The sequence below is a fragment of the Clupea harengus genome, chromosome 3 (genome assembly GCF_900700415.2).
Source record: "Clupea harengus chromosome 3, Ch_v2.0.2, whole genome shotgun sequence".
Taxonomy (NCBI): domain Eukaryota; kingdom Metazoa; phylum Chordata; class Actinopteri; order Clupeiformes; family Clupeidae; genus Clupea; species Clupea harengus.
Genome location: NC_045154.1, coordinates 30,422,516 through 30,434,710, shown reverse-complemented (window position 1 = coordinate 30,434,710; position 12,195 = coordinate 30,422,516). Strand labels below are relative to the sequence as shown.

The 12,195-nt window shown below is 40.9% G+C and overlaps 2 protein-coding genes across 3 annotated transcripts; one reads left to right on the top strand and one right to left on the bottom strand.

Annotated features, from left to right (window-relative positions):
* Window positions 1-80: 80 nt before the first annotated feature.
* Window positions 81-5,967, bottom strand: gabarapl2 (GABA(A) receptor-associated protein like 2). Its single transcript, XM_012839137.3, has 4 exons — window positions 5,928-5,967; window positions 4,253-4,308; window positions 3,495-3,667; window positions 81-731 (listed from the first exon to the last, which is right to left on the bottom strand). Exons 1-4 carry the CDS (start codon window positions 5,959-5,961, stop codon window positions 641-643), a joined length of 354 nt encoding a protein of 117 aa, XP_012694591.1. The 5' UTR covers window positions 5,962-5,967; the 3' UTR covers window positions 81-640.
* Window positions 5,968-6,247: 280 nt separating this feature from the next.
* Window positions 6,248-10,608, top strand: tmem231 (transmembrane protein 231). 2 transcript variants are annotated; one of them, XM_012839134.3, is made up of 8 exons: window positions 6,248-6,535; window positions 6,907-7,047; window positions 7,166-7,332; window positions 7,499-7,627; window positions 7,730-7,873; window positions 8,393-8,474; window positions 9,645-9,750; window positions 10,234-10,608. In XM_012839134.3, exons 1-8 carry the CDS (start codon window positions 6,511-6,513, stop codon window positions 10,394-10,396), a joined length of 957 nt encoding a protein of 318 aa, XP_012694588.2. In that variant the 5' UTR covers window positions 6,248-6,510; the 3' UTR covers window positions 10,397-10,608. The 2 variants fall into 2 exon arrangements, with proteins under 2 accessions (XP_012694588.2, XP_031421225.1); XM_031565365.1 differs by having other exon boundaries at window positions 6,522-6,606.
* Window positions 10,609-12,195: the final 1,587 nt, after the last annotated feature.

Below are 12,195 nucleotides of genomic sequence, written 5' to 3'. Positions count from 1 at the left end.
CTTGCACTCGTCTTGACCACCAGCTCTGTGTGCCCTCCGTTTGTCTGTCGTTTTTCCATCACCGGTTTGTTCTCATCATTTTATGTTTGTCAAGTTCTTTTTGCTCTGCTAGGAATAATGCATCTTCCTCCAAAAGGAAATAAAGAGAAACAGTACAAATGTTTTTTTGTGTCTTTTTTATTGGTTAGGTCATCCAGCTACCTCCCCTTTTCAATATTTTTTTTAAATATACAGTTTAAAGGAATAACAACAACAAAAAAATCGATTGATAAATGAATACATTTAAAACTTACCACTTTATATATTCAATGGCTGTAAAGGATATTAAGCATCTCCTATAATACTATGATGTCATTCACAAAGAATGTTTTATTTCTTCTGTCAGATTTGAATAGACTACTCTAATTAACTCTTAACAAGTTGATACACATGATACTAATGACATACAGACAAATCCATAACATTGCTAATGCAGGCAAGGGGTGGTGGTGGTGGTGGTGGTGGTGGGAGGTGATTTGCATTTTCTTTCTACCACCATCTTCTCAGCAGTACAATCAAGCTCGTCCAGAAGAGATAATGAAGGATGGTGGGGGCGGTGGGTTAGTGTGGAAAGGTGAGGGTGTTGATGAAGCGAAGACCTTTATGATCCAAACGTGTTCTCTCCACTGTAGGCCACGTACAAAAAGCCATCCTCATCCTTCTCTTTCTCGTAGAGTTGTCCCATTGTCAGGCTGTAGGGCGAGACAGTGATGGGTCAGTCACTGATGGGTAACAGTGAGGGAGCGCTCATAAATAATGACATAATATCCATCAACACACACACATCCACATTTGCTTGGCCCTGGCAGTAACATTTTTCTCCATTCATTTATATATGAGTGGTTTTGCTGAAATCACCTTGAGGGATTTCAGGGTAACCTTTTCATGAGCTGAAAGTTCTATCTCTAAGACAATGACAAAAAATGACACTTGAGATTACACAAGATTGTGCAGCATTAAGAGGAAATAACCACACCCAAATTCACCACACTCCATTGTGGGGATGGTTTCCAGTCGTTGCATCCTAATGGGCATAGACTGGGTTCATTCTGAAACCATTGGACCAGCCTTTAACCAATTGACATTGACCACTATGGGATTGCTATACTTCCTGTTGGATATTTTAGTATCAACAATACGCAGTTTTTATAATAAGGCAGAGACACACACAGTTGTAGAATTTAGACAATTGTATTTATCTTTGCAAAGAGAAGAGAATAGTTCTCTTACAGCTTTTAATCTGTTCCTCACCTGGGGTGGAACCACAAAAGTGTGACCTTTCCTAATTTGGTATCAACAGAACCCGTCTTTAGGACACATTTTACTCTGTGACATTTCTTAGTTTTACTCTGTGACATTTCTCAGAATGTGTGTTTGTTCTTGGCCCAGCATCATGCTCTGCTTCTAGGCGCAAGACGCAGTCTGCGCAGACAGCTTCAAGCAAGTTTAAGCAAGTTAAAATTATGATCAACAGAATTTCCTAACAGTTCCTACTTCACCACCAGTGATGCAAGCTGATATATTAGGCTTTCCCAAACCCTGATGGCAGTAAAGCAGCAATGCCTTTGTCCTTGCTGAATCATTACATTCTTATTGCTGCAGCTTTAATACGTTGAGGTTTTCTAGCGTTGCTACTACTGTTTGTATTACTTCGTCTAGCTCTAGCACTGCCACCGTTGTTCTAACTACATTTCAATCAAACGCGCACTTAGCCACCCCCCACTGGTCGCTGATTGATAAGCCCCTCAACATGGCGAAGTGATTCATTTTATGAAGACAGTTTCCAGACGATAAACCTCACAAAAACTGAGCTGTGGGCAATAGAATAATTGCATATTCATATTCAGAGAGCAGTTCTCTACACATAGGCCCTCAACGATGCACATACACCCTTAAAACAAACTCTCAAGTCCTGTCTCAGGCTGTATTTCGAGACACCCCTTTCAATCAATCAATCAATCAATCAATCACGCTACTCCAAGTAACACTTCATCCACTTCTTCACAGTCAGAATACCCAACAGTCCCCTACACTTAGCTGTCTATAAAATTAAATAAACACATTTACATAAGACATAATCTCATTTTGACCATTAAAAAATATAAATCGTAACAGGAACTTAGAGCAATGGGTTCTATATGCTGATTGCTATTGTTGGCCTGATACTAACATGAGTGTTGGCATGAGTGGCCCACAGTCACTAAAACATTTAGATCACATCAAGATGCACTTTCAGTACACATATATTTTCTATCTAAAAGAATGGCTTTTTTAGGTTAGCAATGGCGTAGACCAAGAATATTCCGTTCTCCTCAAGTGAGAATCAAAACCACTCCTTTCTTACATCTGAGACAAATTACTGGGAAATCAGAGGGGGAATGTGACTCATGACAGCCCATAATCATCCACACAGAGCCATTCTTCCAGAAAAGGACAATGCGTCCAGAAACAGGGGACGGAGGGACGGGGGGAGGGGGGAGGGGGGCGCCTGCCAGGGCAAGTCTGAACTAGTACAGACTACCATGACCAGTGGGGGGCATCCAGATGCGAAACTGACCTGAGCCTCAGCCGTACAGAGCCAGGAGTCCTTTCATTCAGAACAGGCCAGGATTAAAGCACCAAATAGAGTTCTACAGTTTCCAAAGAGGAGGGTCTATTGTGGAGCTGTATGATGAGTGATGGTAAGGTGTGGCCTGAATTGTACCCGGCTGAAAGGTACATGTGGAGCAAATGGTCATTTTCTCAAGAGAATTCTCTTTCACCCATCCACCCACCCAACCTTATGGCACGGCTCTCGGGTTACAGGGATCGCAGCGCACACGTCCCAGAGAGAGGGACGGCAGAGGAACAGACGAGTACCCCTGCCTCTGTGCCACGTGGAACAGCAGGCAGCACTGCTCTACGGAAATACTTAAGACAACACAAATAACAGTCCTCACAAGAGATGACTCCCACATACCACCTGTTTAAAATGTACTGACGAATTGTGAAAGTGTGACAGGCAGTCATGTTTAGGCAAAAGCATTTTTTTGTCACAATCATCAGTTTCTTGGGTATACTTTGTAATTCATGTTTGAATACATGTGTTGCTACTGAAAATAAGTGTGATGTATTGTACTTGATGATTTTGTAACAATGTTGTTACAGAATTTGAAAGATGTTTGGCCCATCAGGCATGTAAACCTTCCTATTGCACCTTTAACCAATTCCCTTGTTTCTGATTTGGTCTAAGAACTGCTTTAAACTTCTTTTAAGCCTTCATCGCCCTCATCCTTGGATTTTACTCTTTTTATCTAAGATATACACACATACTGTACATACACACAGAGATATATATAAAGGAGAGGAACATCCAGGGAGATTTATGAGATTTTCTTTTTTCTTTATTGAACTTCCTTTTTATCCCATTTGGTTCTCACAGAACTGTGTTTACGGTGTTTACTCAGGAGCCATACCTGGACTGTGGGACTGTTTTGTCAACGAAGAGGAAGATGGCTTTCTCCGAAGGCAACTGGATGCGCTTCCTGATGATCCACATGAACTGAGCCACTGTGATGTCAGAGGGTACAAGGTACTTCCGCTTATCGATATCTACGATCTGTGAGCCAGACACCTTCTCTACTATGACCTGAGAAGTACACAGAATACAATACGATTAAATGTACCAACATAAACTACCTTTCCAGATAAAGAGAGTATTGTATTGAGAATGAAAGAGCGACTCTGGCCTCGGAGATTAAATGAACACACCCTCAGAGAAAAGAAAAGGGGAGAGAGCTTTGTAGAAACACTATACGTTTCATGAATACAAAAGTGAATTTTGGGTCAGTTCCCATCCCATTCTAGGGATCACAAAAGCACTGACATACATAAACATTTCCAATTATTTGCCCTGAGTGCTTCACAAAGGGACTTCACCTGAGGACTTGTGGTTACAGTGAAGAATACGGAAGGCTGTCACCCTACACCTCCCCCCCCCACCAACCCTCCAGGGTATGAGGTTGCATTAAGGGAGGCCAAGCACTGGCAAGAAGCTTGTACTGACACTAGCACCAACACAGCTGAGCACAACCAGCTCCAGCAGGTTGAGGCCCACAGGGTGTCAAGGGGAAAGGAATTTGGAGCTCAACACAAGTGGAGTGAGACAGATACGCCAGGACATCCCCACAGAATCTGAATCTGTCAGCCGTGAAGCGAGCCACGAGCTACTCACCGGAACTCTGTCGGGGTATTTGTTGCGGATTTTGGCAGACTCCACACATCGGTGCTCTGTGTCAGGGAGGAGAGAGGCGACCATGATTGCACAAAGTTAGTTCAGTCACCTGTGGTATGTGTGCAGTGGCACAATTCCAATGGGTCACGTATTACAATGAAGGGGTAAGGGTTGCGAAAGGTGGCCACTGTGCATTCATCAAATGCACACAGATTTGAAGTGGCTTGAATCGCATGTCTTACATCCCCCCACTATACACTATGTACTGTGCCACAGCTATTTAAGGTTGAGCAATAAACATAGAAACACACAATGAACCACACACATATAATGCATGCCTGCATGCACATATAATGGAACATACAAATGCATGCAGATACACAATATATTCTTAAGATTTCAACAGATTAATTTGAAATGAAAACTGCCTAGCTTACTTATAGCTTCCATCTAAGAATTCTTCTCATTAAGCGAAATCATTATTGAGGTTAAATGCTAAAACACTAGCCTTATTAACCTACATCTGGAGGCTATTTTCAGAGACATAGTCTATAGGAGACACGTACAGTGAAAGGCACATTTGAAGATGATTTTCTGTCCAATAAAATGTAATACAATAGAAAATAGTTCCAAACAAGTTACCCATAAACATTGAGAGTAATATTCCCATGCCGTGTCCTCGCGGACTTCCAAAATTACATATGATTTTGTCTTTTGTAAATGCTACAAACATAGGGTAGGCAAATTGAGTTGTCTTGTTGCAGAATACACTTAGCCTAACTGTCCTTTCAGAAAAGGCCAGGCACTTAGGCAGTTAACAACAACATTATGAGATCAATAAGGGCCTGTGATAATGTTCCCCACTGCAGGATACATTTTTTTAAGTAATAATAAAAACTGACGTTATAGATGTGGAAGGGACAGAAATCTTAAAGAAGAATTGGTATATACCTTTATAACGGTTTCAGGCTAGGATGGTTAAGGATACCAATTATATATATATGTATACTAACTTAGGTCTATTTTGCGTTGTATATTTAACGTTATTCATAAAGACGGTGCCTCAGGTAGTTGATGACACCTAACGTTAGCTTGCTTACCATACTATCATGTTGGGACTCCACTATTTACTTTATGACTATAACACGCAAGGCAAACAATTACAAAATGACATGCTTAATTAGAAGGGAAGGGATACTGTAAACATTGTGCCCGTCGACATACTTATTTCTGTAATACGGCAGATGATGTTTCACGTTAGCTTATTGTCACCGATATCGCTTGCTAATCGATATATGGTTTGCTTGCGAATGCTAACCTTCCCCGAGCTAAGGGCAGCCAACGCTAACATTACAAAGCTGGTGATCCTAGTAAGCTTGCCAACATGTAAACACCAAACCTCAATATGGCTAGTTATATTTCAAAGGCTCAAACTGAGTGGTTAGAGCAACTACAATTGCAAAGACCTCAATCTTTTGTTAAATATAAACCGTATGTGGATGAATGTTTTGACAGATAACACAACAGCAGTTGCTAGCTGGATGAACTGCACTTAGCAGCTAACGTTAGCTGAATAACTAGGGTAAGTAGCTAGCTAGGAACCATTAGCCAGCAGTTTGACAGTGCTGTAGTACATAACCTGTGACATAACCATTTCCAAAAATGTATTTTTTACCCAAGGAATGGTCCTCTTTGAACATCCATTTCATTTTTGCAGACTGCTTGCGCCGTCAGCGTCTCGAAATTGCAAAAAAGGTAGTGCACTAAGCACAGAAACGAACTGTTGGCGATGCTACACAGGCTACAATGAAAATAAAACTGAAACGTCAACAATATAGTTCCCAAGATTGCAAGCACAAGGCATCCAAGTCGGTCCAGCCCAAAGATGACGTCAATCCTCTGACATTTCGGGGATGCACAGAATTCGTTTAACTATTGCTTTCAGTATTAAGAAGAAACCTTTATGTTCTGCAGATATTATTTATATTAAATGTGCATGTAGTACTTAGTTATGGGTTTTAATATTGAGGTAACTGAGAAACGTTAAGGTTTTTCACCCAAGTGCTCATGTATACTAATGAGTTATTTGCAAAGTAGGCCTATTACACATCTAAATTTAAAAGTGAAACGATAGTGGCTTGTTGATTTAAGATTCAGTGGCCAGACATGTATGCATATCATGTCAACATATTTTTGGAATCCGACCTTAATGACGCTGAGCACCCGTGGTGTGCGGGAGGAGGGGAGAGCCGGTTGCTATGGATAATCGCAACCATGGTAACGGTAAGACGCCAATCTACAGGAAGTTGGGGATAAACGCGGCGGCATCTACGGGTAGACAGAAATGTTGCTAGGTAGCTAAAGGAACTTTCTTGTTTCTTTATGGCAAATCCTAAACTTTTCACGAAGCGAAACAGTCAGAAAATGATAGAACACGGCACCAACTTCTGTCTGAATTGATTTTGATTGCTCTTATTAGATAGTCGTAGCGTCCATATCATACAATAGTTAGCTACACGCCACTAGCCAGTTAGCTAAGGTTGCGTGTTTGCTCTGCTAGCTGAAAGAGACTGCTGCCTTCACGCACACTTCTGTTGTTACACGCTGATTTGCATTATTGCATGATTATCGCAAAGTTTTACTTGTTTTTGCAGTCATGGGCTTTTATGAAGTATACTCTCACCCGGCGTTAATTCGATACAAAACTAGCGTGTGCACGAAAGCCACGTTATTTGCCATAGCTGTTCTATGTCTTACCTACATTCCTCCTCTCCTGGTTGCCTACAGAAGTCAAGGTAAAATCATCAGTTGATGTAACAAATTGTCCTCCTTTAATATTAAGTCATGATGGTAGGCTAGTCACAAGATGGTGTGTACCAGAACAGTCACCATCTCACTGCACATTCTGCGCAGGATTCTGGTTGAAACGCAGCACCTACGAAGAACAACCCGTTGTCAGGTTTCAGTATCAGATGCTTCTGGTGACTGCAACCAGCACAAAGGGTGACTACGTTGCTTGGAGCACATACCCCAGTTTAAATAATTTATTAGGAAGCAACCTACGAATCCCCATGGTTTCGGTAAGTGTAGACTCACGCTGCATCTTGTTTTGTGGTTCATACTACGAATTTCCCTGTCCACTATGTAGCACCTTGCAGCTCGTGTAGTTTAGTGTGCTTCAGCAGGGAGACGCTAGGATACTCATGAATTCATTCTCTGATACCTGTTTTGCGGCTCAATTTTTAGGCTAGAGAGGAGGATCAGAATCAGGATGGGAAGTTAGACCAATTGAATCTCCAGCTGGAGCTTCCTCTGTCACCTGAGGAGCAGGTCTACAGCATCCAGTTGCTTCTCACCTTCTCCTACCAGCTCTTTGTATGGAAAACTTGCACACCCACACCTGTCCAGCATTCTGTTTCATCATACCCGTTGAAGTGCATGCGTCATTTCTATTCCATCTGTCTCTTCCTTTTGTAGAGAATGTCCACTGTTGTCATGCAGACACTTGCGTTTGTGCAGCACTCTTCCCCTGTACCGGGATCTCAGCTCTTTGTCAGTGGAGATCTGCGCTTGGAGCAACGAGTTCCCCTCCCGCACCGTGGCCTCCACACAGCTTACAATGTGAGCTCTCACATTACAGACATACACAGACTTGACTCAGTTCCTCTGACAGCACACAAATGGCATTGTGAAGTCACATTCATGCCTGGCTTCATTGAGTGAGCTTTGTTTAGGTTTTGTTGGTTTTGAGAAAGGTTTTAACAGAAAGTCACTTCCCTCATCTTTTATTAGATTTCTCTGCAGTGCGGCTTCACTTGCAGTGACTTAATTCTGTTATATGAAAGCTTTTTATGTTTACCGCTGCCATGGTTTGTGTTAAACAACCATAGGGTCATGACATTAGTTGGAGAATGCCTATAAATTGAAGTGTTTTCCTCCATGGTCAAAGTAACACAGCACTGTGGTGAGTGTGATAGCCACAGCTTAGATGGTTTCCAGTCCCAGATCTCTTCTGGTGTCATATGCATCATATACCATGAACTCTGATGTCTTCTTGCTCATGCATGTGTGCAAGGCCCCTGATTACTAGCATAATAAAACATCTTTTCCCATGTATAAACCAATTTCTTTCTGCCCTAGATATCAGTCATTGATGGCCACAGTCCCTTTGCCAGCAGCTATGATCTGGTCAAAATCATTGGAGCATACCACAAAAGAAACTGTAAGAAAACATTTTTGACATGTGAATGCACATGGACGGTCTTTAATGATACACAAATGGGTTTTGATATTGTCTAATCATTTATTGTTCATATTTTGCTATAGTCATTGTTTTTTATGACTTAATATTAATATATGTATAGGTTCCCTCAGCACCATCATGCCACAATCTTTACAAGACTTAAGAAGTTAGTTGTAAAAAAGATCAAACTTTTTTTACTTGCTCTTTACAGACATGGCCCATTGAGGAAACAGAAAAGTCTTAGTCAGGGGAGTAAGACACTAAACATAAAACAGGCACGCATACACAGTACAGCCTTCATTGTGGTCCAAATATTGAATCTCTTTTATCTAAGGTAACTAAATAAGGAAGGTGATGCCACATTACTTCCTTGTACACAGTGTCGGTATCAACTGAACTAGAACATCCCAAATTCTTTGACTCCTAGTCGTTACCCGTGTAATGAGCTTGCCCCTCTGTGTTAGTTGAGACAAAGGGTTATTTTAATCTGAAATATATAGTAGAAAATGATTTAATGAAGGGGTCAGGAAGTTATCGAGAAATGTAAATAATCAAACTGATTGGAAGTTAATATGAAACAGGTGAATTGCTCCCACACTTAATATATAATGTTACGGCTGCTATTATCTTTAGCTGCAACTGCAGTACTTCCCTCACTATAAACATCTCTTTTTTTTGGCTTGTGCTTTTCACTTATCACTTTACCACCTACATATTCTGCACTATCACTTTGCACTTTCCAAACACACACACACACACAAGCACAAGACCACTATCTTGCACTACCCATCCTCACAAGCACAAGAACATTATATATTTTTTTGCACTCTCCACACCAGCAGCACAAGATCACTTTTCACTTTCCTCCTGGACACCGACACTGTCAAAATCATTGCACTCTGTACAATAGGGTCAGACCCTTTCCTGTACCTGGAAACACTCTGTGTGAATATGTTCTCCCTATGTGTATGTATATGTGATTTATGTATGTATGTCGGTGAGGTGTATAAGTGTATTTGTGTATGTGTATAAGCTACTGGATGACCTAAATTTCCCTCGGGATTAATAAAGTATCCATCTATCTATCTATCTATCTATCTATCACACTTAACCCCGTATCGTCTTCTCCTTATCCTACCATCTCTTTAGTGACTACTGTCTTCTCTTGCCCAAGTCCAGTTTGGACAGTGGGTCGAGCTCCTGGGGCTCCCTTCAGGATAAGTGCAGAGGTGCGCTACCCTGTGGAGGTCATCAGATATCCTTTTTTGTGTGTGTGTGTGTGTGTGAGTGAGTGTGTGTGTGTGTGTGCGCACGTGTGATGCGTGCACTGTGAGTTCAGAAAGGACAGGGTTTATTTTTTGTTTTTTTCAGTGCCTATCAGTATATGAGATTCTAGTGGATATATCATCATCATCATCATCATCATATTAATGATCTATTTACCTGATAATCAGATCTGCATGCTGTGACATTGTATGACAAACAGCCTGTCTTGATACTAGATCTTTTGCTTGCTGTTTAAAAAGCCTGAGTAAAAGCCAACAGATGGAAGGAGAAACCAGCTTCTTTAATCTTCACACAACTTGATAATCAGATAGTCTTTGTCATTTGATACTCCCACCTGGGAGACTTTGAGTAATCGGTGAGAAAGAAAAAAGACAGAATGGGTGAATTAATGGGTGTGAACATAAAACTGACTGCTCCTTTTGGGTTTTTTTCTTTGACTTTGAGCCCTTACTTATCGTCCAGGTTTCTGGGAGATGATCAAGTTTGCATGGATTCAGTATGTCAGCGTATTGCTTATATTCCTGTGGGTCTTCCGCCGCGTCCAGGACTTTGTCTTCCAGAACCAGGTGTTGCCTACGGTGCCTGTTCTACCGCTTAAACAGCACAGGGCCTGAAGATGTCTGCCCATCTTACAGTTAGGATCAAAGGATTATGTGTATGAAAACAGCCTGTATACCTGTGAGTGGAGCATTGATTATTCCATAAGATATCAGTGTGTTCAGCTTCAATGAAAAATGCTCTTGTAATCATATTTTTTTATTTGTACATAGGTTTGTTTGCTTAGAGTTTTACTTTTAGTACATTAAATGTGTTTCTATAAATCCTATATATGTTGTGCTTTTTTTTGTCATGACCAGGGCAGACCATATTTAGTCAAACAGAGAAAGACAAGTACACATAAAAGTCACCGATCACAGGGATATATTCAGACTCCTTATCAACATGAACCTTTGAGACCATTATGTCTGCTGCCATTATTTAGTTTTGCAGTGAGGTCAGTATAAATCTTTATTGTCCTATCCCCACACCACCTTTTACTGGGTTTTTACCTGTTCTCATCTTTCCACGGAAAGCTGATTGTTTAGTCATTTTTCAGCAGAAATGCCAAAGTTGTGCTGCATAAACCTAAACTGCAGGGGATTTTTGTCATAGATGAAATTCCCCAGCATTGTTTTAATTCGGTTATCACAGTGAACCAGTATAACAGTATAAGTGTTTCGAAAGTGTGCCTTACTTTTACCATTCTCTCTGCCTCTTTCTCTTGTTCTCTCTGTCAGCCTCTCCCTTTTCTTCTCTTTTTTTCCATTTGTTTTTTCTTTTGTTTCCTTTTCTCACTCTCACTGTTACACTGCTATATTTTTCTGCTTGGATTGTTGATGATGGGATTGGAGCAGTTACAGATTCAGTATTCGTCCCTCTCAAGCCGCCCCCCCCCCCCCCTCAATTAAAAGGTGGCAATCAGCCACACCAACAAAATGAATGTTCTAGGCCCGGTACCAAGACACAAGCACACACTATCCCTCTTTCTCCTCCGCAGAATGACCTCATACGGTCTGGCAGCTAATTCTCTGGTTAAGTCCAGCTCAAAGTCACGGTTTGCATTGGTTGGTTCTACATGTAATTCAAGTTATACTGTATGAGCAAGCCCAGGATGTGAGGCACAATGGACAGGATACACAGTTGCAACATTTTCCTGTTAGAGTGGCCTGTTTTGTCACTGAAACTATTGTGATCTGGAGATGAACCGTTGCAGCTTAATGATTAATCTCATACAATTCAGTGTGTACCTTTGTCTCACATTGTCCCCAAAAGTCAGTTCTTCCAGACAATCATGTTATGTAAACTGTACATGTACTGTAAAAGTTTATGGCCTCACAACACATGACGGGTGCCATCAGCTTTGATTGCATTTTTCTGATGCAACTTAAATGCTTCGGGGAGTTGTACACTCCTTGTAATGTTAACTGCAGTATAAAACTTCAATATTTCACTAGAATATCAAAATCTATTTCATAGAATACTTGGAGAAAGTATAGATACATACAAGTATGTTTTTTAATACATTTTATGTTTTCATATACAACGATTCAAAGACTCCCAACCAAATCCTGCATCTTTGTTAACATGACGTATGTTCCTTGCTTTACAGAAAGATAAAAACACTGGAATGTGACTAACTGACTTGATGGGTTAACATAAAGATGTTGAGCTAGGCTATACTTATTGTATGTAATAAACTGTCTGGGCTTATCTTGGTTTTATATTGAGGTCCATATCAGCTTGGGTAGGAGGGTTTAGTAATAAATCGGCACCTGTAGGAGGAACTTGTTTTAACATACACCTTTGACACAGGGTAAAGGCTGCTTCAATGCCACATACAGTGGCTTGCAAAATTTTCCAATCACTATTGTCA